The sequence below is a fragment of the Crassostrea angulata genome, chromosome 10 (assembly GCF_025612915.1).
Source record: "Crassostrea angulata isolate pt1a10 chromosome 10, ASM2561291v2, whole genome shotgun sequence".
In the NCBI taxonomy this organism is placed as follows: Eukaryota; Metazoa; Mollusca; class Bivalvia; order Ostreida; family Ostreidae; genus Magallana; species Magallana angulata.
This window is the reverse complement of record NC_069120.1, coordinates 50,320,945-50,345,542: the sequence shown is the minus strand read 5'-3', so window position 1 is coordinate 50,345,542 and position 24,598 is coordinate 50,320,945. Positions and strand designations below refer to the sequence as shown.

At 32.8% G+C, this 24,598-nt stretch overlaps 1 protein-coding gene across 2 annotated transcripts; it reads right to left on the bottom strand.

Moving 5' to 3' along the window:
- Positions 1-3,138: 3,138 nt before the first annotated feature.
- LOC128167901 (receptor-type tyrosine-protein phosphatase epsilon-like) lies at positions 3,139-9,199 on the bottom strand. Of its 2 annotated transcripts, none has more exons than XM_052833885.1 (14): positions 9,023-9,199; positions 8,730-8,918; positions 8,405-8,599; positions 8,123-8,314; positions 7,634-7,721; positions 7,085-7,367; positions 6,706-6,793; positions 6,541-6,617; positions 6,325-6,361; positions 6,111-6,211; positions 5,833-5,940; positions 5,070-5,218; positions 4,144-4,279; positions 3,139-3,919 (listed from the first exon to the last, which is right to left on the bottom strand). In XM_052833885.1, exons 1-14 carry the CDS (start codon positions 9,081-9,083, stop codon positions 3,830-3,832), a joined length of 1,794 nt encoding a protein of 597 aa, XP_052689845.1. In that variant the 5' UTR covers positions 9,084-9,199; the 3' UTR covers positions 3,139-3,829. The 2 variants fall into 2 exon arrangements, with proteins under 2 accessions (XP_052689845.1, XP_052689844.1); XM_052833884.1 differs by having other exon boundaries at positions 3,141-3,919; positions 5,824-5,940.
- Between the last annotated feature and the right edge of the window lie 15,399 nt (positions 9,200-24,598).

Genomic DNA, 24,598 nt, shown 5'->3' with positions numbered 1-24,598 from the left:
TTACCATTACTTGATTTTCTTGAAGTAATGCATTACATTACCATTACATGAGAAAAGTAATGCATTACCATTACCATTACTTTGTTTTAAAAAAGCAAAGCTAATAAAGAGTTTTTGCAAATGTTTCAAATATAAAACACTCTTTAACATATCTACAGGTTCATGCTCAGTATCAGGTTCAAATTCAATGACTATACAAGAGTCATTCTTTATTTGCTCAATATATAATCATCTTGTTGCATTATGAACAACATGCGTATCAAATAAGTTAAATGATATTTATTGACATTTGGCTTGATAAAATGTAGGATACGAAATAGAGACACAGAATTACATGCATAACAAAAAACAATTTATGGAATAGTGTTGCAGTTATTAAAAGCTAAATAGAGATATTTCCCCAGATTACACAAATCTCTATGATTTTGGACACTTATTTGTATCAATTCATAAACAGATGGTTTTTCCCAGTTATATTTCTTAAGATACGATGTTTTAATCATATTTCTTTCTACTGAGGACACTTTAAGACAAAAGATTGCTGTTGCACTTTATGATCGAAGTTTCAAAGGGTTCATCTTTTAACTGCATCCTGTTAGTTTGAAAATCTTCCGAGCTATACTAAATAAATGTTTTACAGGAGCAATCGAAGCTTGGACTGAAAAGTACTGTTTGACGATCTTTATCTAAGGATACATGTATATCAAGTGCAATAATAGAAAATTACATGAATCTTGTATTTTCTATCAGTCCAAACTAATGTACAGTGTACTTAAGATACAAGAGAGACAGAAGAGAGAGGGAGAGAGAGAGAGAGAGAGGGGGAGAGAGATAATAAGTAAGTAAAATTATTTTCAAATGGGTTATAATATTGGAAGTGATATTTATTTTCATCATGGATGGACATTGCATTCATTTTGCTTTTAAAAGTGCATGTGTCTCCTATTCTATTGGGACATAGCGAAGGGAAGGGGATTGGGGTGTTTAGCACTTCTTATAACAATAGATTGTTTTGATACTTAGATTATCCTGGGGGCATAGTGTGTTGTTGACACATTTCTTATTAAAGTGCAAACTATTTGGAGTAAATTGTTTAAATGATTGAAAACTCTTAATAACAACACGCTTAAAAATGTTATAAAATTGTGCTGTTATATTTAGTATTATTAACAATTCAAATATGAATTTTAATTTTTTTTAATAATACCATTAAAACATTTTTATCTCAAAAATTATTTCTTTCTTCTTTATAAATAAATTTAATCAAATTCAATTTCTAATATTCATTTTTTCATCACATTTTTAAAAGTGAACATGTATAAATAAGCATAGTAATGCAAAGTAATGCCACGTAATGCCAGCATTACATTAGATTTTGGAAAGTAATTAATTACATTACCATTACTTGTAATGCTAATTTTGTGGCATTACACATTATTAGCATTACTTTGAAAACATGTAATGCATTGCAATGCATTACCATTACATTTAGCATTACCCCAAGCCTGTATAGAACAATACGTCAAAATACGCATCATTAAAATTAAAAATATCATCTTATTTCAAATGATTTATGATATAAAATCTATACTTATAAAGGAAGACATTTCGCTAATACACTACGAAACGCCTACACCAGAATAAGTGCTTACACATTTGGTATTTCAATAAGTCGGATATGATGTCCACAAACTATTTAATAATTTAATTTCACCTGATAAATGATTTTTGAAAATCAAATCAAAAACTACTTTCATTTTCTCTAAACAAGCCAGAAATAGCAATCATGAGAGTAAGGTGGTTGACACGCTTTGGTGAATCCAAGTCAGCGGGAGTTTGCATCAAAATATATGTTTGCAATGAAGTTATACTGAATGTTTACGCAAAGAGTAAATATATTTACTAAGAACTTATTAGGTTATACAAAGGAATTAAAATTTGACAAATGTTGAATAAATAAAACGAGTCAATTTGTTTTTCGAATGCACAGTTTTAGTTTTGATAGATAAACGCGTGCGAAGCACGACCTCTTAATAATGAGAAAATTGGATAAAACTTTCCACAACGGGGTACTCAAGAACACAGGAAGACTGGACGAGTCCATCAGGCTTTCCAGACAGTTTCCTTCGACCGACAATCTATAGTTAATTAAAAAAAAATTCCAGAACGGAACAGCCCAGGAACGCGGCTAGACTAATTAAGGTCATGACGAAAAGTGAAGAGAGAGTTAACCGTTTATCAGATACCTTTGGTTCAAAATGTACAAATACCGGTAAATGTGCATACACTAGCGTTTTTTAATGTCAAACATTTTTGACACAACAGATTGGTAGTTCACTTTATACATTAATTTGTAAACAGTGAACAGAGTGGGTTCTACATCTATAAAAATAAATGATGTATGCACATAACATGGACATAAAAAACAAAATTTAGAATATAGAAATTTAAAATAAATACCCACGCAATTGTTTGAAAAAATATATAAAAAAGTTTGCTATTTTTTCCAGTCAACCGCAACAAAGCGAAATAGGGTAACATACATGTATATATTACCAACCGTTTTAATTTAGATTTTTCGTTCCTGCTGGCCCCTTTAAGAATCCAGCTATGCAGTTATTTATTTCAATTTTAAGAATATGTCAAGAAAGCAATTGATAAAATTTGTGAACACAGTATATACAAAAATGTCACAAAAACTATGGTTTACATTATTATTAGCATAACCGCTTGTTTAAAAATAAAAACGCAAATGTTGTATATGATTCTGCAATGTCACATAATTATTTATATTAATAACATTTTATATAATAAATAATTGAAAATAAGATTTGTTTCAATTTAGATTATGTGCATTTGACGTATTGTTCTATTATAATACTGTGCCTTTGAGATGCTTGATCCAATATGTGGCATTCAATTGTATAGATTCGTTTAGGGAAACTCCTACAGAGTAGACGTGTTCTAAAAATAATGTTTTTTTTTTACACCAATGCTTAAAACGTGCATAGATTAGTGCTCCAAAAAATCAACCAAGTTTGCCACGCAAGGTTTTAGAATGTTCATGGTTTTTATAAAATTGATGATTTCCTGTTATACGTGATGCACTAGAATGAGTTTTTGACTTCTGGAAGAAAAAAAACCGGGCTTACTTCTGAAAAAATTAAACTTTAATACAGCAGAATATCAATTAAAACAAAACAGAGTTTTAAGACCTAAAATTGTGTCAGAATCTCAAAACATTGTAAAACAACCATAAAACATGGCAAAAAACTATAAATATATACAATGATGAGAATATTTAGGATCACATATGTTATTTTCAATCAATGACTAAACCAGTTTGAATATACAATTTAAATGAAAAAAAATTTCAGCAAATAAAACAAGAAGGAGTGTAAGTTTTAATTCCAAACTCATCTTACACATTGTTAGTAATAATTTACGTCAGGTAAATACCATTTTTTCGTTTCTTAAAATGGCATTTTCATTAAGATAAGTAGGTGACAAAACGTTGGTCATTTGTCAGAAACTGTGTTTAGAAGATGTTCTACTCAAATATGTACATTGTTAAGAGAACACCGTATATATCTAAAGCACCATGATAAATATAATAGTGTACAAATCATTCATTTTCAATATATCTAAACAGATATGAATTTACGGGATAATATAGACAACCAAGTCTTCTTTCTATACAACACTTAAGAACGTTCTAAACGTTCTTAGTACTCTTTAATCGGTGAACGTCTTGATTTCAACAGTTCTTCATCGAACTATGAAAATTTAATTTATTACCAAATTGATTCTTTACTAATTTGATTTGAATCTACATTTCGTCCAAGACATGTAGAGCACAGTTCCAGCTGATGTTCGTAAAACCCTCAACAAGGGCGTCATGGAGGAAGGCATATTGGTCCTACAACGATTAAACAGATAAAAGAATATTGAATCGTTATACAAGTTGACCATGTTGCATGTAATTTCTGGCTATGATTATAATTCTAGTTTTCGTTCTTATGTACATTATCAAATACGATGTTAAATGATTTAGAAAAAGAAATAGAACAGAAATTCATTTTCATGAAATACGTAAATAGCGTAAACTATAAAAAGTAATGATACATGTTCATGAAAACGCACCACTGATTGAATTGCGAATGGCCTCTGCTGTCGCAATGAGATGACGCAGGTTTTGACATCAACAGATCCTTCTTTGAACCCCTTCTCTAACAGATAGTCAAGGGCGATAAAGGTTCCCGTTCGACCAATTCCAGCGCTGAAAAAATAACGTATAAACTTTATAGAAACAATTTATATAATTGACTTTATATTGTACATATGGTTTTTGCATTTTTTGCAAAACAATATACCGGTTCCATATCTTCATTACAATAATTCATAAGCACACACAGTGATATGATAAACATAGAATCACATCAAAATTTGGTAATAAATTTGAAATATTTTTAAACCTTAGAATATGAATTATTTGTTTTAAGTTTGAACTTATATTACCATATTAAGACCTTATTTGTGATAAATTGTGCTATTTTTCACAGGATGAATCTCTGCCATTCAGTCAATTGAAAGGTGACTGACAGGTAACTGAAATGTGACTGAATGGCCTATCTGTGTCATTCAGTCACCTTTCCAGACCATTCAGTTATCAGTCAGTTAACTGAATGGCAGAGCTTCATGCTGTGTTTAGAACTCAATATTTTTAAAAATGATATATAAATCTTACTAGCAATTATGCCTGTTTCTAGTTTTTATTTAAAAAAAAAACCCCAGAAATATTTTAAAAAGAAACTTCGAGCCTTTTTTTGGTTTTTTTTTAATTAATTAAACGTTTTATAAAATTCTTGGCTATTTTGTTAAAGATTTTTTGCATCTTTGTTTGACCTTCAACGTAATTGCATAAAATATGTGTCTGTGGATACTCTCAGTGTTATTATGCAACATAAAATGTCAATGTGATGATGACATTAAAAAGGAATTAAATAAATAAATAAATGAATGAAACACAACCAAAGGGGACGTCATATTGTAGATCTATCTGACCATACCTTCCATGTACAATCATTGGCCCTTCATCAGACCGTAAGGAATTCTTGGTGAGGTTTCGGAAACAGAGAAGACCCTCTAAGCTCTCTGGGACCTTTGTGTCTGGCCAGACAGTAAACTGGTAGTGATTCACTCGTTTAGTTTCTTCTCCCTAAGTATAATACACTGCACATCAAATCTTGAATCAGGAGAGAGAGAGAGAGAGAGAGAGAGAGAGAGAGAGAGAGAGAGAGAGAGAGAGAGAAAAGCTTATTTGGACGGTGGCTCTCCCGTCATACATTGTGAATTTTGTATTTAACTCTCCACCTTAAAAGTATATTTATGACCGCATTTTGCAATGTTCTAAGTCTAAAAACTTCTATTTCAGTCCATGTTTTGGTACTGTAAATGATGTGTACTTAGACGGTGCCAAGCTGTTCTTGTGTAAAATAATTTTAATGCATTTATTTCAAGTACAATGTACTCGACAATCCTTTCCTTTTGGCGTAGTTTATTGGTAACACTATTTCCTGTTATTTGGAAACATTTAGTGCCATCAATAAGCGTTTCCGTTAGAACCGAATCTAATTTGATTGAAGAGGAAATAAATGCATCATGTAGTCAAATTATTTCGTGAGAAAGTCTAAACTATTACAGGACAAATCAGCATTCATATGAATCAATCGGAAATAAAAGATTTTAGATACACGACTATAACTACATATGTTTTTTTGTATGTATGTATTTAAAATTGATGTTGAGCTAATTTTCGAATACCTTTCTTACAATAAACTTTCGAATTGTAAACTTGTCGAACACTTCTCTTTTTTGAATGATCACATGAAACGGACCATATTCGCCTATGTCGTCGGGCCAATACTGCAAGCACTTTTCCTATAATGAAAAAAAAAATTAACAGAGTTGTTGTACTCCTTTAATTCCCTTTCTGTAACAAACAATCCAGACAAGCATTAAAGTCATTACAATATTTTGCAATATCAGGTATTACTTGCGTTTGTCATCCGTGCTGCTTACACAGATGCACGTAAATCAAGCATACATACCTTACCGTCTTCCGTCAGACAAGTTAGCATGACAATCCGTCTGCTTTTTACTTGCCAAACCATTCTCCAGAAATCAACAACAGTTTGCTCAGTGAAGGGACCTGCGCAAAGAAGAAAACCAGTTAAATATAATAAGAATCATATCTTTTCTTGAAAAGAATATTCAATACTTTTTAGATATATACGTCACAATACGCATTAGGCAAGTTCATACCTTGAGCTGCAATGTATGCATCTTCTTTGTAAACACCCTAAGAACAAAGTATATTAATATGAAAGAGAATGCAAATATTACCTTAGAGCATGATAGGATTCTAAAGAAACCTTATTCGGTATTGTTGAATGTTTATGTTGTCATTAAAGGTTAAGGTTATTAGTCACTAAATAATTATTTTATCATTCAATTCCTTTAATCTAAAAGTTAAGTTACCTGGATATAGCTAGCGTTTATATAGTCTCCAGAATATGAACCTCCAGATGACATTAGAATGACTCGATTTGCATCATCTAGAATAAAAAAAGGAGGTAAATATCACAAGCATTAGATATAAACTGCAAAAAATATAGAAACCGCGTTTTCTTTTCAAATAAGTACATGGATATATTTTCTTGAAACGGTTTTTGGTTATATTTTCTCTTTTCAAGGCTTCTGTGTGCAGATTCATTAGACCGTTTGGTAGAACCTTAAAAGTAAAATAAAATAAGCTGCAATGAAGATAATTACTGAGCCATGGATAAATTTGATGTCTCTGCATGACATCTATATATAGATTTTGTGAATTTTTTCCGAAAACTTCAGAACTTGAAAAAACTTCACATCAAAGATTGTTTCCTTGTAACAGTTCTGTTTTACAAACAATTGACAAACAATATTTGTATGAATTTACCAGCTCTTTTCAATGGTAAACATTTTCTGTAAATTGTTTGTAAATAATTTAACTTGACTGGCAAATAAATAAAACGAGTAAATTCACCTTAAATTCCGACCGGAACTCGTTGGTCATCATTTTCTGGTGTGTTTCTTTAACAAACTGTTCTATTGGTTGAGGCTTGGCATTTATACTGTTAAACGTCACCACAACTTGTATGGCCTGATTATACGGATCGTTTGAATTCCGTCTGTCTCCCTCGGGTTCGAGAATCACCCTGCTACTGCTTAAGCTGAACCTGGTCCTCTCAGTGTCGTGTTCAGAGAGATTGGTTCGGGGTTCGAAATACGCCTGAATAGTCTTACAACACCGGGATCTTTTATAAAACCTACAATTTAGACAAAACATTATATTCACAGATACTAACAATTATTCAAATTAATATTATCTCTCATGTTATCAGTTAAAATCAGCATAATATATTTTCAATTTCACAGTATAATAAAAAGGACGATAAAGTGACAAATTATAACTGTGTAATTCGGACCAGTAGATTATACCATATCATATTAAATCTACTTTACGAATATTACATTTATAAGTCACTACTTTTGTAGATAACTCCATATAATATATTTTTTTTATTTTTTGTACCTTTTCACTAGAAAGGGAATTGCAATCAAAGTTAGAAATCCAAGGGAACACAAAACCCAAAACGCTATCTGTGTATCTTTGCTGCTGTCTAAATCAAATTGAGATTAAGAGTTAAAGAAACTATTTTTCTTAGACTAAATGATTAGGAACATAGATATGTGCATTAAGAGATCGATATTTAACACTGTAATTCTATCAGACAAAGAATATACTCATACCTGTACACTTCACATAAACATTACACAATAAGTGTATCTACTGGTGTCTCAATCTCTCACAAAGCACTTCAATTAATTTTATAATCAACAACTAAAATAACAGAATAATATAAGTTGGTTGCAACAATATGTTACATAAAATAAATACCGTAGAAATCTATCTATCTATCTATCTATCTATCTATCTATCTATCTATCTATCTATTTATCTATCTATCTATCTATCTATCTATAATATAACAATGGTAAAAAATATTTATTGTTGGAATACGGTGTGTCCCAGTTGCATTGAAGCCTGTGGTAGAGTTACACTCCCCGGTCAGTTCGTCACAAGAGCCAGGTACACACCCTTCAGAACAGTTGCGTTCACACGAGGCTCCAGAGTTGGACTGGTCACAGTGTCTACAGGTACTGTCTGGTGCACACATTGGGCACATGATATCATGGCTGCTTAGTTCACACACTGCAAAAAACCAAATTTTAGCTTTGTTTCAACTTTCTACAGATTTCTGCTTTACAAGAAAATATTATAACCTTTAGGAAATAATATTACCTTTGAGTTTAAAATCACACAAGTTTAAATTTCCGATGTCCGTTTTATTTACGATGATAATATCTCCATGAACTGCTGTTTTACAGGCGACATTCTTTGAATAGGTTACAAATTGATATACAAGATGTATCGAAGCACACAGAAGTCGTTCTGAGTGCTCCTTGGAGGAATTCCTCACTTCTATTGTATAGTTCCCTGTACCAAGTAAAATTTTAAAATTGGCTTAAACGTCTAAGGTTTACATATATGTTGTCATATATATGACAACTTAGTCGATTTTATAAAGACATTCTTTTCAAACAAAATAACTATTCTAAACGCTCACCTCCTTTCAATCGTAGACCCACACTCTTCACAGTAAGTGTTTGGTTAAACTGTATTCTCCAGTAGTTACCAGCACCATACTTTGTTAGTGCACACGTGGAATCATTGTTATCCACAGCATTTTCGGCTCCATTTTGAACAGTTCCAAGAGAACTTTGCGAGACTTTGTATCCAACAAAAGTAGACATCCCTGAAAAAATGCCTTAAACAATTACTGAGTATACAATCATGTATTGGGTGCTCTTCATCAGACAAATGTTCTTATAAGCAGGAATTAAACGTTCTAATACTGACCTTCAGTAAAATGCGTCAAGAGAATGACCAATACTTCCAAGAATACCCACTTTAACTCCATTTATGTACAGGTGTCCATCGTTTAGTAATATAGTAAAAATTTCAACAATTTTCATCCAGTTTGTAATAGATGAGACGGCCTAGCCATTGACACCTTTATCAACACTAGCTATAATATAAAACATGCTTCGAAATGATAAGGAAGCATTTATTATACCACTGAATCACGTGGTTTTGTTTATTTCAAGCCTATCTTACATTCAAATTATTTATTTTGTTTTTGCATTAGTTCTCAAATGTTCAGTTTCTCCTTTAGGTAATGATCAATACCTCACTACATAGATAAAATACGTGCATAATTATTTCATGTTTCTCAAACGTGTATTTGGGGATATGTCCTTACTAAAGTTAATTCAGTTGGCTGGTCTTTCGGTATTATAAAAACTAGTGCCGTTGTTAAAAAATAGAACCGACTGCGGGAAATAGTGCCTTTTACATACATTAAGAATATTAGCCTAAGCGTGAAATTTAACATTCAGAAAATATTTTTTTGACTAATATCCTATGTTATATGAACGAATTTATTTTTCAAAGCAAATACCTTCATGTTTCATGTTTTTTTTTTTAAATCAAAACATAATAAATTTGTTCACAAATGAGATAAGATGAAAAAAATTAAAAAAAGAATTAAAGAATTGTTATTTTATCTACGTACAGAATTTTCTGAAATATCAGTATTGTTTATATCTTTAAGTCCTTATCAATGCAAATAAAACCACCCACAGTACCGGCCTTTTTAGGATCACAATTGGCGTTTTTTTTTATTAAAAATATTAATTTATATATTTTGACAAAAGTTCCCATAAATAGAATTTTAAATAGGTTTATCATTTCAACACTCTTAAAAATATGCTTAGCTTTCTTGTAAATAGAAAACATAGTCTGAACATACAGTTGATCAATCTGTATTATTTGAATCGCATAAGATTGTTTTTTTTGGATATCGTTAAGTATCATGGATCGAGATCGATATTTAGAAATTGCAGTCACATACATGAATAACTGATTTGTCTTAAAGATAAAACATCTATTCAACTATGTTTATTGGTTTAAAAGACTGTTTTAAAAATGACTTACTTTCTATAACGTATAATTTTAATTCTAAAAATCATTTTTTGGGGGAAACATATTTATGCTCGTTGCCAAGTATTTAGAATAAAGATGATATAGCTCTTTTTGAAGGCTAAATTATTTCCCTTTGTGTATTCATCTACCCATATTGTCTGATATCGATCTAAGTGAGAATTTCATTTTGGATGTTCGTGGACTTTCAGGAATTAATATTAAAATTCGGATTAAATTTCATCTTACAGCGCAATGATGGTTATACAGAAAAAGTAAGCGGTCTATGTTTTCAAAAAGATCTAGAGAACGTGATCGAATCAAAACGGTCATGTTTTCATTCCGTTGATTAATAATTGACTGCAGTTGTCCGGATTTTTAATAATTTTGTTTTAAATCAATTTCAAGGTCAGCTTGTTAAAAACATCTTTTAGGTCTCCATTAGATCAGGTATGGAGAAGGCGTATTGACGCGTGAATTTTGACAAACGTTGAAACCTCTATTCTTCTATATTTAATTTGATAATTTAGAGTGAAAAAGAAATAGATAGATAACACGATCAGTTTGTACTGTTCCCTGCTGACAAAGCAGCATTGTCTTTATTTGTAAGGCTAATTCTATACTTTGTATATTTGATGAGCTTGGCTTAATTCTGCAAGTGGAAATACAGCTTATACTCATAGCTCTCTTTCCAAGAAAGAAAAAAAAATATGCCAGTTTTGAATATTTTCACTATTCCCAACAGCCAAAAAAATCACTTTGAATTACCTTACCTCTCTTTGATACTTAAACTTCATAAAACTCCTTAAATGCAAAGATATAACGGGTTTCAGTAAATGTTATACAAAGCTTCTTTCTTTTCTCCTTTCCAAAATGTTAACAGCAGCAAAGGGGAAACCTCAAGAGTACTGTACAAAAGTATATTCAAGAGGCGGTGTAAATCAGATGTGGATATTTTTAAAGAATTTCAAGGAACTTTTAGAAAACTTGAAATCCCAAAATTTTACCAAATTCAATAGCGTCAAAACTTAATCGATAGCTGCGTTTTTTTGTTTTTTTTTTCTTTATAAAAATGGATCACGTAAATTTACTTACCTTGTCATCAGTCATTTCGAAAACTATTTTGATCAAAGCCATTCGGATTGTGCATACAAGTACTCCGAAGTTGACATTAAAATTATGTTTGAGTTTGTAATAGACAACGTCTTTGTATTTTTTGGAAATCTAGTATTACAACAATCTGTTGGAATTCCCATGGGTACCAATTGTGCCCCGTTGTTAGCATATCTATTTTTGTATTCATATAAAAAAGAAAGTATTCAAAAACCTTTACGTGAAAAAATAAATCCCTCACTTTGGCCTTCAACTCAACATTAAAGTATATTGACGACGTATTATCAATTATCGAATGTTACTTCCATACCTACGTCGGCTCTATATATTCCAGTGAACATGGAGACAAAGATACCCTAGAGTCTTCGTAATCTGTTTTATATTTGAATATTTTACTGGTAAACAGATAATGTTATTATACTTTCATGTTAAATACTGAAATCTGATTGGTTTAAACGCAGTTGTTAATCCGTTCTATTACCCTCAGCGATAGCAACGCACTTGGCAACGGGTAACACAACGAATTGTTACATGCGCGTATATTATGCACGTACGGTTCGCCGTAGAATTCACTTCATTTTTATATAAAAGCAGTAAAATTTTCTCTTAAATTAAGACATTCAGTATAATAAAATAAAGAGTGCCTGTTTGGGAAGGTAACTGTTGAAATTGACACCCCTCGAAAACCATTGTCAAACTCCGCTTCGCGTCGGTTGACAATGGTTGTCTCGGGGTGTCAATTTCAACAGTTACCCTCCCAAACAGGCACTATTTATATAATGGTAACCTAACAAAAAAACTTTATTATAAACGTGATGACTTCAATTTTTCTATTGTCAACTTTTCTTACTTATGTGACAATATACCTTCAACACCTTCATATGGTGTTTTTGTTTCTCAATTAATTTGATACGGAAGGGCATGCTCTTTGTATGAACAGTTTCTAAGGCTAGGCAAGCTACTGACAAACAAGCTTATAAAACAGTACTATTAACAGTCTCTTTTGAAGTCATCTTTTCGTAAGTTCTATGGTCTATACAACGACTTTGTCAGCAAATACAATCTTCCACTGGATCGCATGCTGAGTGACGTACTAATAGACAATAGGTAATCACCTAATTATAAACGGACTTTTCCATTTTTCCCGATTACGACAAAGAGCACACGGTGGTTGTGACCGGTCAGCTGATGATGCTCACTCCTGAATGACACTATTCCAACCTCAATTTTTTTAAGGTGTCTGTGTTTGTTCTGCTTCTGTTTTAAATTTTTTATTTGGAATTTTGAATTTGAACACTGTTCGTTTGCACCACATGTCATTTTTTGTGATGTATGGATAATTATCTTTAGCAGTGAATTTGTTTTGTTTTTGTGAATATCGTCGGTCTTTAAACACACCAGGACGTGCAGAAAAAATGATTACCTCGCGTTAGCTTATATTTATCTTCATATTGATGTTAACTTGTATCAAATACTTTCATATTGTTACTTTCAAGCCAATATATACGCTCTTGGTCAGGTTTACGAACATGCGTGTAACAGTCATATTAACATGTTGTTACGTACGCTTCCGCTACTTAAATATATGGCCAGAAAACTTTGTCGAGAAAAATGATCTTAAGTGAAAAGGAAAAGATTTGATTAAACGTTTATATTTCATAAGTGCATTTCAATCTGTTTTTATAAGTTTGAAGGTTTTATCTAATGTTAAAATAAAAAAAAATATATTCAAAACGTAATGAAGTTTATATTTGTGCTCATGCGTTATGCCAGGCTAAGTGTGTTTATAGAAAATTAAACATTGCAGATTTCCAGTGCAAACATATGGGAAAATACAAACTGAATGTTAAACTCAAAATGAACAATATATATTTTACAACGATTGATAAGCCAGCTCTACAACTTATATTAATATATCTCGTTGGCACGGATGTTAGCGCGAGGGGGTCATTGGTGTGGGAAGAAGCCAGAGTACCCGGAGAGAACCCACGTGTCAAATCTATATATATAGATTTAGAGGTAACTAGATCATAGAACTGGAAACTCTAGTTGTGCAGTTGATTGTCAAACAAAGCCCAAAAGTTTGTGAATATTCAAAGTTGTTGAAACGGCTATATAAAAAAACCCGAATATGCTAATTGCCAGTTGTGAATTGTCACAATTTGTGTTAAAGGGTCTGGAAACTCCCTCGTTTATAAACTGAACTTTGAAAAGATAAAGAGGCAGAAACGTGAAAATAACTTTATTTACAGTGTAAATAAAACATATATAGCTACTGCATACAACCCTCACTAAACACACACACACTCATACACTCAATTCACACACGCAAATAGCTGAAAAATCACACAACGCATTCACACAAACACGTCGTCAAGGATGGACCTTATCACCAGCTCATAAAGTGCCCGTGCGTCCGCGTGTGTCACATTTTCCACGTTGACTATGGGTCCACGATGGTTAGCTTGTCGTTGTTCAGCACCCACAGATGATACCGTCATGTATATAACTGACCACACCCACTCAGCTAGTCACCTAAAATTTAATTCATTGTCGGGTCCTCAGTGAAAATTACAACACTACACTGTTCAAAAACACACATTATATTCAACCGTCGGGCTACCATATTTGAAATTTTTATACAAACAAACAAAAATGTCATAAAACACTTAGCAAAGGACAATATAGATATATACTTAAGCATGCGCATTCTAAGTTGAAATGATAATGAAAAATACTTCTCACTTACTGCTGTTCTTTCTCAACACGGTTTATCGTGCTTTAACCACACAGGAATTCTATTCAAACACTCCACACAGGATTAGACATAGGCCACACAGGCCCAAAGACATATTGTCAAACTCCACGAAGGTTCATGCAGAAGGACACACCTTCTCTAATCAACGACCTGGCCGGAACTAACTCATGCACGAAAACCGGTCTAACAAACAATGACTAGCTGACCGTGGCACTCTATGGAGCGCCGTTACTCACAAAAATTAATAGACTAATAAAACTTTGATTGATAATATATACAAAATTGTGACATGAATGTTACTGGTAAATGTTTACCATTTGATCATTTCGGACATTAGAGAAACATGGTATAATAAATATATACGCAGTTAGTCTTGATTTTTGTCTGCCAATAGTTAGTTTGGCCAGGAACATTGCCAGAGGCAGCTCAATCTTGTATCAAGATAAAGCTCCCACCTTTTTAGCTGTTGAATATATACAGCCAAGATTCCGCTTTGTTTAGCTCAGTTAATTTCTAAGAAAACGGTATTTATAAATATTGTAATTACAGTTAATATATACGACTGACCTTAGAGAATTTAAGAAACGTTTTTTATTATATTATATATTTTATAACCACCTTCACAAGCACAACAACTCACAACATACTGTTTTGAGGCAAACATGCGACCTTTGTAATGGTGGGCGTTACTTTGACTCATTCTTAAACAAACATAAAAATCAATTTTTTATATAGAATTGTTTAATTTATAAAAATCAATAAATGAAACCTGACAATAGGTGAAAAATATGATTTTTTAAATAAAAATAAAATATGTAAAAACGGGATTTGGAGCTTAAAAAAAATTAGTATAGTGAACCACTGATAGGGCAAACGGACCCGGCGCCACCACAACTATTATTCGTAATATAAATCAATATGTTTATTTGGCATCTAAACAAAAATATCTATATCAACACATGTAATTTATATTTTCTGTGTTTTATAAACATAACAATTGTTTGTCAAAGGATAAGGTAGTAAATCTGTCTTTTTAAGATCCTTTTTTTATATCCTTTTTTAGACCATGCACGAATAATACAATTTTTTTCAACAAATGATGGTAACTTTTACCTTATGCAATACATTTTCCTGTCAATTATATATTACTCAAACTGCTTTTTGCATAAGAATGGCGCCTTCCTGCCCTAACCCTTAAATACTTATCAATGCACTGGAATATACTGTTTACTTAATGATGTTGACAATACAAAGAGAGATTATAGGACTGGGATGTGATGTATTTGTGAATGTTTTTCAAACCATTTTTGTAAGGCAACAATGAATAGTTTATAATTCTAAGTTTACAACAGCTTATATTCATGCACATAGTTTACATGCATGTACACACACACACGCACACACACTGGCACACATACAGTTTTGACGGACATTACTCTATCCAATAACTGTTAGATGGTTTTCCATGTACAATGCTATACAATAAGTGTCGTTTAAGACTTTATGTCATGCCTTTTAATATCATATTTCAATTTTATGTAATTTAGATTTTGTTTCTGTTTTCTTGTTTTTTTAAACACTTTGCGACCATCTTTTCGACTATTAAATAAGAATTTTTGGTGTATGAAATAGTCGTAAATCTTAGAATATATGTTATTTAATCAGTCATATGTCCTCATGTCCAATTGATAAGTAGGATCTGAAATGTTTTTAAAGGTGTAAACACTCTCTTACTTTTTTTTTTATCTTTCTATTTGAAATGTCATTGCAATAATGAAATGAAATACTTAATATATTTTTATTCCAAAGTGAGAAAAAGAGAACAAAAATAGATAGCTTGTGACATTTACTACATTTCGTAAACCAAACGTAAGTGTTTTGCTACTAAACAACTGGAATTGGGACCAAAACAATTTAGAAGGCATCAGGGAGACCGTTAACGTTGTAATTCTGTTGTGTATTTACCTTAAATAAGCATGCCCAATAAAAGTAATGGACATAACCTAAACACAACCCAGTATAAAGAATGTCGCAGGTGCTTGAGACCATGACCTCTCTTAAGACACGAGGTAGATTTGGGTATCATGTGGTGTATTTCTGGAGTTCATTGGGGTTCATTTGGTATTATTTGGGTTAACCGATTCATGTGAGTATCATTGGGTTTAATGTGGTTGTGTTGTGTTCACACGAGGCTCCATAGTGGGACTGGTCACAGTGTCTACAGGTGCTGTCTGATGCACACATTGGACACAGAACATCATGGCTGCTTAGATCACACACTGCAAAAAAAAACCCACCAATATCTTAGCTTTGTTTCAACTTTCTACAGAGTTCTGCTTTACAAGAAAATATTATAACCTTCTTGAAATTATAGTACCTTTGAGTTTAAAACCACACAAGTTTAAATATCCGATGTCGGTTCTTTTTACGATGATAATATCTCCATGAACTGCTGTTTTACAGGCGACATTTTTTAAATATGTTACAAATTGATATCCAAGATGTATCATAGCACTAAGAAGTCGGTCTGACTGCTCATTGGAGGAATTCCTCACTTCTATTGTACAGTTCCCTGTACAAAGTAAAATTTAAACATTGGCTTAAACGTCTAAGGTGTACATATGACAACTTAGTTCTAATTTTATACTTTACACTTCACAGTAAGTGTTTGGTTATAACCTTTAGGAAATAATATTACCTTTGAGTTTAAAATCACACAAGTTTAAATATCCGATGTCCGTTTTATTTACGATGATAATATCTCCATGAACTGCTGTTTTACAGGCGACATTCTTTGAATAGGTTACAAATTGATATTCAAGATGTATCGAAGCACACAGAAGTCGTTCTGAGTGCTCCTTGGAGGAATTCCTCACTTCTATTGTATAGTTCCCTGTACCAAGTAAAATTTTAAAATTGGCTTAAACGTCTAAGGTTTACATATATGTTGTCATATCAACTTAGTCGATTTTATAAAGACATTCTTTTCAAACAAAATAACTATTCTAAACGCTCACCTCCTTTCAATCGTAGACCCACACTCTACACAGTGAGTGTTTGGTTAAACTGTATTCTCCAGTAGTTACCAGCACCATACTTTGTTAGTGCACACGTGGAATCATTGTTATCCACAGCATTTGCAGGTCCATTCTGAAGAGTTCTAAGAGAACTTTGCGAGATATTGTATCCAACAAAAATCACCACCCATGAAAAAATGCCATTTACAATTAATGCTTATAGTGGTATCTCTTCATCCGACAAATGTTTATATGTACAGTATTATGTAATAAGTATTCGTACAAAATGGCGGCGTGTTTACATCACGCTTCGCATCGTTACATTGCAAGGGGGATAAAATGGGTTATAATTAGAATTGGGATTTCGGTAGTTATTTATAGTATTCTGTCATCGATGACGTTTTATACGTCACATGATTTTTTTTTCGTCTGCATTTGTAAACAAATCTCATACATCGAAAGTAAAATGGACCGCAGAAGAAAAGAACTAAGCAATGATGTAAAAGAAATCGCTTAGAAATTACAGAAGATTACAGAAGATCGGTTTCAAAGAAGAAAGTAGTTGTTAAAGATTTGAATCGTCGGAAACGTTTGTCTTGGTGCCGGGAAAAGTGAAAACTGACTGTACAGTAGAAAATTACTGGAAGAAAGTGATCTTCTCAGACGAATCTAAGATATTGATGGGGCAAGACTCTCGTCTATATGTGTGGAGAAGGAGAGGCGAGGGCTGGAGACCCGATTTGGTGAGGGCGCGGAAAACCAAGCCATGTTACGAAGTGATGGTCTGGGGATGTCTCACATGCATGGAGTCGGCACTATTTCTGCAGTAGACGGTAACATTAATGCATATAAATATCAGCAGATACTAGACGACAATTTGTGGCCCGTTTTAGCGCGTCATTTTCCGACTGGAAACTATGTTTTCCAAGACGACAATGCCCCGGTGCAAAGTGCGCGTTCTACCCAAGTTTATTTACACAGAAATGGCATAAGAACAATGAACTGGCCGGCACATAGCCCCGACACCAACATCATTGAAAATATTTGACTTTTGATTAAAAGAAAACTTCAGGGAAGAGTTGGGAGAATAGAAAACAAAGAAGACGTGTTCCATGGTATCTAGTCCAAAATATCTGACGTTTTTCTGGCTTTTTTAACGATTTTGATATTTACTTTTCTGGCACGTTAATATCAAAATCGTTAAAAAAGCCAGAAAAACGTCAGATATTTCGGACTACATGAAATCCAGCGCATCTGGACTGAGATCACGACTGAATATATAAAAAGCCTATATTAGACAATTTCTCGGCGATTAGAAAGTGTTATTCGACTGAACGGTCATCTTACAAAGTATTAGGTAAGTTTTAGCTATTAAAAATATTTTCCGTCGCGAATGTAAACACGCCGCCATTGTGTACGAATACTTATTGCATCATACTGTATATGCAATAATGAAACATTTGAATACTGACCTTCAGTGAAATACGTCAAGACAATGACAAATACTTCAAATATTACCCACTTAAACTCCATTTATGTACAAATGTGCATCGTTTAGTCATTAATTTAAAATTTCAACGATTTTCAATCCCTAGAGAATAGTTGAGACCGCCTAACTATTGATAGCTCTATAAATGCTCTCAACAAAAAAACATGTTTCGAAATAGTAAGGAAGCATTTATTGTTCCAGTACATCACGTGTTTTTTTTCAAAACTAGCTTACATTCGAATTATTTTTTTTTTGTTATTGCATTAGTTATAAAATTTTATTACTTCAGCATTAAATGCTTATGTTTGGATGTCGTAGGTCCTATAACAAATCAGGACGTGCAAAAAAAATTAAATGAGTACTGCACGTTAGCGCGGTATGATAAGTTGTCTGCACGGTTTTTCGAGCGGTATTTAATTTGTTTGCGCAGCCTGGTGTGTTATAGGACCGACAACATCTAAAAATAAGCATTTATAGCTTATCTTTAACTTCATATAAATGTACAGTATGTGCAGCATCGCTTTTAAGCCATTATATACGTTCTAAGTCAGGGATATGAAACATATTTGACCGGAAATGGACATTGATGGTCACCTAACAAAAACTTTTTATGATAAACGCGATGACTTCAATTTTTCTATAGTCAACTTTTCTTCTTCAACACCTGCGCATGGTGTTTTTGTTTCTCAGTTAATTCAATAAGCAAGGGCATGCTCTTCGTATGAACAGTTTCTAAGGCGAGGAAATCTACTGAGAAGCAAGTTGATAAAACAGGACTATCAACAGTCTCGTTTGAAGCCATCTTTTCGTAAGTTCTACTGTCGATACAATGACCTTTCTAGCAAATACAATCTTACACTGGGTCGCATGCTGACTGGCATTTTTCATACTGTTAGACCACAATGAATCACCTAATTGTCAACGAACTTTCCCTTTTTTCCTGATTACGACAAAGAGCACACGGTGGGTGAGACCGGTGTCGTATAATTTAAGGTCCACCCCGTTAAATGGTCCGGCCGGACCTTTAATGTTAACATTTAAGGTCCGACTTTCCCGTAGTCATTTATTAAAGTTTCTCTAAAATTAATTATTTTCTTTTGAATATACTTGTATCTTAATTAAGATGTCTTTGTTTACATAATCCAGCCGGCCATTTGCGTATGGTACAAGTATGACGGTATTATTTTTATAAATGACTTTGTGGAATATCAAATATGGATAGCGGGTTAGATTTTGACCAATTGCTTAAGAATCTGAAAAAAAACCAAGAGTATTTTGTCGATAATTTGCACACACCATGTAGTCCCTTTTTTCTTTTTTTAAATCTCTTCCGGTGTATATGTATAAGCAGAGGGTTTCACAACAGGTGAACACGGGTAAAAGCATTCACACCTGTGCTAAACAGAATACACCCCATAGCTGAGAAAGAAAAAACTGTCTCCGCTGTATAGTGTTCTTCGCAACTAAGATTGTCTTTTTAGCTTGTACTTTCTTTAATTTTCAGTAGATGAGAAACTTATGATAATATACTAATAATGTATACGTCTCTAGGTAAATTTATCACTAGTTTAAGATAAATGATAAAAGGTCGCATAATGATGTGGATTACCGTAATACCAACAGGTGCTTGTGGACTGGACCGTGCACTACCCCCCCCCCCACCCCTTTTTTATATTTTTTTTCAATTTTTTTTTTAATTTCTTTTATTAATTATCATTAACAACCCCTTATATATGTCTCCAGCCGAAAAATAAAAGAAATATCACGACTTGGTAGCATTTTATAATCACACTCGTTTCCCCTACGAGTGTGATTATAAAATGCTACCAAGTCGTGATATTTCTTTTATTTTTCGGCTGGAGACATATATAAGGGGTTGTTAATAATAATTAATAAAAGAAATAAAAAAAAAATTGAAAAAAAATATAAAAAAGGGGGGGGGTAGTGCACGGTCCAGTCCACAAGCACCTGTGCGTAATACCCTATTCGTTGAAATCAATAATCAGTGGCTAGTTTGTATAATCAAAGTACTGAAGTACTGAAAGCTGGGCTCTTTTGGTGTGGCTTTATGCATATTGTGTAGTAAAGACTGAAAATCTCTCTCTCTCTCTCTCTCTCTCTCTCTCTCTCTCTCTCTCTCTCTCTCTCTCTCTCTCATGCTTTTAATGTCGGCAAAGCATCAGAGAGCGACCAAATTTTGTAAGCGGCTAGAAACAAAAAATATGTCTGTCTAGTAGAAGTAAAATAGTTCAACAGTTGCTGCCTTGAATTTTGCAACAAGCATTATATATTCAATCCCCGTTTCTTCATCGCGCAGCAAAGTAGTTCATGGAAATTCATGCGCATTGTATGTGTCCAAAATGCATAGTGATGTTTTAAAAACACGTTATTAATACGAAAACTAAAAAAAATAGACAATTCATTAGAAATTAAAAGAAAAAGAAACAAAATGCCAACACTTTTGACAAAACGTGGCTCTTTGTGTAACTATTTGGTATAGCGGAAGCTTTACCTTGACGCTGTTTGGTTTTTTGTTTATTTGTGCTATTTATAGTAACATTGGCTATTTGCCTGCCTATAGCCAGGACTCTGCTTTTAGCAGAGCCCGGCTAAAAAAAACATTCTTGATAGCTGTGGCTTATCCTTTGTATGGCACCAGCAAAATCCTGTTAGCGTAAAATGGTTAGAAAATATTGTCAAACAAAATCTTAATGATCAATTTGTCCAAAAATGGAATAGTGAATTAGATAGTTCGTCAAAAGGTGCTTTATATCGTACATTGTATTTTTAAATGTATTTTTTGCTGTGAAGACTATTTATTAATACTTTCACAAAAATTAAGAAACTTGTTTGTTAAATATAGAACTACAAACCATCACCTCTCTATAGAAATTGGTAGGTGGAACAATACTCCACGTGAAGACCGCAAATGCGGCTTATGTGAAGCCAATCAAATTGGCGATGAATTTCATTATGTTTTAGAATGTAGTGCACTGTCACATATAAGAAAAAAATTGTTTAGTAATTATTATCTTCAAAACCCAAACATCTTAAAATTTAGAACACTTATGTCTTCTTCAAATCATGTAATACTTATGAAAATGTGTACTTTAATTAGAAAAATATTTGATTTGGTCGGTCATCCTACGTAACAACTACAACAAATTCATTGTTTACTTTATTCTGTTTCTTTTTGTAAATCCTGCTTTTCTTATACCTTTGTATATAATTCTTCTGCACCTCATGTAACATTATATAAATAGTGCCTGTTTGGGAGGGTAACAGTTGAAATTGACACCCGAGAAAACCATTGTCAACCGACGCGAAGCGGAGGTTGACAATGGTTTTCCAGGGGTGTCAATTTCAACTGTTATCCTCCCAAACAGACACTATTTATTTTGTTATACTGAATGTCTTAATTTTTAAGAAAATTTTACTGCTTTTATATAGGAATAACGTGAATTCTAGAGCGAACCGTACGTGCATAATTTTCGCGCATGTAACAATTTTTAATGTTACCCGTTGCTAAGTGCGTTGCTAACGCTGAGGGTAATAGAAAATATTATGAACTGCGTCTTAACCAATCAGATTTCAGTATTTAACATGAAAGTATAACAATATATGTTATGAGTGAAAATAAATGAACTTGAACTTGACAATATAGTGTACATAAGTAGCTGTGGTAGATATAAGGGTGTGAAAAGACAAATGAAATTAATTAGATGAATACGTGTACCTATAATTAAAAATCATGTTTTAACTGACTACCGGTAAAGTGTTTAAAAGTAATGAAAGTGATAATGTAATAATCTCTCTCTCTCTCTCTCTCTCTCTCTCTTAATTAATCTCTCTCTTGTAATTAAGCAAGGATTTGGTAACAAGTAAACACTTTTAAAATAAGTAAATCCGTTTCCATCGATAAAGTTTACAAATTTCAAATTTTTGATATGTCTAAGTTATGATTTCTCTGAAAGCACATTTATGAAAAATTAAAGAATGAACTGATACTTACAAAAATTGCGTTGAGCAAGAAAAAACAACATGTAGGTGCAAGATGTATAATTTATGATAAAACTGCTATATTACAAAGCGCTTTAATGCAGATATACATATTTGTAAACTGCCTAGAAAACACAATATCCTTGCGGTTTAAAGAAAAATATGTATCTCCATGGAGAAAAACATTGATGTTCTTTATATCAAAAGGGATAGTGTCTAATAGTAGCGGTCTTGCATTGGTATAGATTAATAACTCTCTCTCTCTCTCTCTCTCTCTCTCTCTCTCTCTCTCTCTCTCTCTCTCTCTCTCTCTCTCTCTCTCTCTCTCTCTCTTCCATGTTAGAAAAGTGCCTAATTGCATACCCCAAGTTGAGATCAGTCTCAATGGTACATGTATCATTGTTAAATAGGAAAATGCATGTATGCATTGACTTTCATATAATGAGGATTTTTGTTTAAGTGGGTTGGACCCAATAGTTTACATGTAGTTTATGAAAAGGTCCGCCCGTTGAAATACTGAATGCAGATAATAAATATTTAAATTGATACTTGTATTGATTTATCCCGATGATCTTTTATATTAGGGATAGGACCTGATATTATGGTTCAAGAAAAGGACAACCTGTTGAAATACCGAATGCAGAAAATAGGGATTTTGATTTTTTTTTGCAAAGCTAGACCTACTTTTTCTCGCAGCAAACATAATTGTTCCTAAATTTACCATAAAAAGAATGGAATATTATTAGTGATATTGAGAATTGAAGATTATACACCCCCCCCCCACCACACACGGATTCGGAAATTAGGAATTTCATGACTTGGGAGGAATTGTTTTTGGTAATATGTTACTCTTTTTTTTTTTGGAGTTACAGCTCTCTCTCTCTCTCTCTCTCTCTCTCTCTCTCTCTCTCTCTCTCTCTCTCTCTCTCTCCACGGATTAGGATTTACCTGATTTTGGAATTAGGTATATTTTGTGTCGAAACTTCTGATGATTAGTCTAGCGCCCCCCTCCCCTCCACTTTTAATTTGCTTCCGATGCCACTGCATGACTGCATGGATGCAGTGAGTTTGCTATAGATTCTTGTTGTGATATTTTTCGGTTGATCTTCTTAATATTGGAGTGGACATGAAATTGACTTCAGCGTAGGTTTATTTTTAAAATGTATTCAGAGTAGTGACACATTATCTAATAATGATATTTATGTAAATGATTTTCATCGTTAAAATATGTCTATTAAAGGAGCGAGACCGAGTACATATACATGTATTGTGTCCTTAAAAAAAAGACCATGGGGCCCGTTTCACAAAGCTGTCATAAGATTTATCATAAGACATGTCTTAAGATTGTCATAAGATTTGACTTATGATTATCATAAGATATGACATAGCTGTTTCACAAAGCTGTCATAACTTTAACTTATCTTAAGATAATCTTAAGATAATTATTATAGGAGCGATTGCATAAAATTCAATCAGTAAATTGTAAAGTAAAGAATTTATTTACGAAATCCGTAGTATAAATATATATTTAATTACATTACTGGATACTTTATAATGTACCGTATGTTTTTGTACTCTCTTTTGATTAGAACAATAAAAACAACCCAGTGAAGAAAATAAATCTACATGAATTCAACTGAAATGAATTATATCAACTACTGCATGGTAGGTCTATATAATTAAAATCAGTGCAAAAACATTTTTATCTCTTATAATTATAACATAAGTTATAAATTTGAAATAAAATGAATCAACATATATAGTTGTTGCAGCCATACCATTTTATTATGTTCACCTCAAATATAGCCCCATCATGCTACCGAAAAATCGAGTGTTCGATTGTATTCGCTGTGATTTAAAACTGACCAGAGAACACCTCGTGCATTTACAACGTGGAACTCTTCAAGAATGGCACGGAACAGCAAAAGAAATCCCAATTTTTCAGCTTCAGAATTATCTATTTTAACAGAAGAAGTTGAAAAAAGGAACAACTGCTATTTGCCAAGCAAAGTACAACAGTGTGCAACAGTTTGAAGACAAAGGCCTGGGAAGATATTGCAGAACAAGTAAATGCAGTT

Excerpts from the sequence above, each read along its gene's own strand:
- LOC128167901 (XM_052833884.1), bottom strand. The coding sequence starts at position 9,083 with ATGGAGTTAAAGTGGGTATTCTTGGAAGTATTGGTCATTCTCTTGACG. Across the intron at positions 6,618-6,705 it reads TTTCAAGAAAATATATCCAT|ATGATGCAAATCGAGTCATT; the intron begins GTACTTATTTGA and ends TTTTTATTCTAG. Across the intron at positions 4,280-5,069 it reads CCAATGATTGTACATGGAAG|CGCTGGAATTGGTCGAACGG; the intron begins GTATGGTCAGAT and ends TTATTTTTTCAG.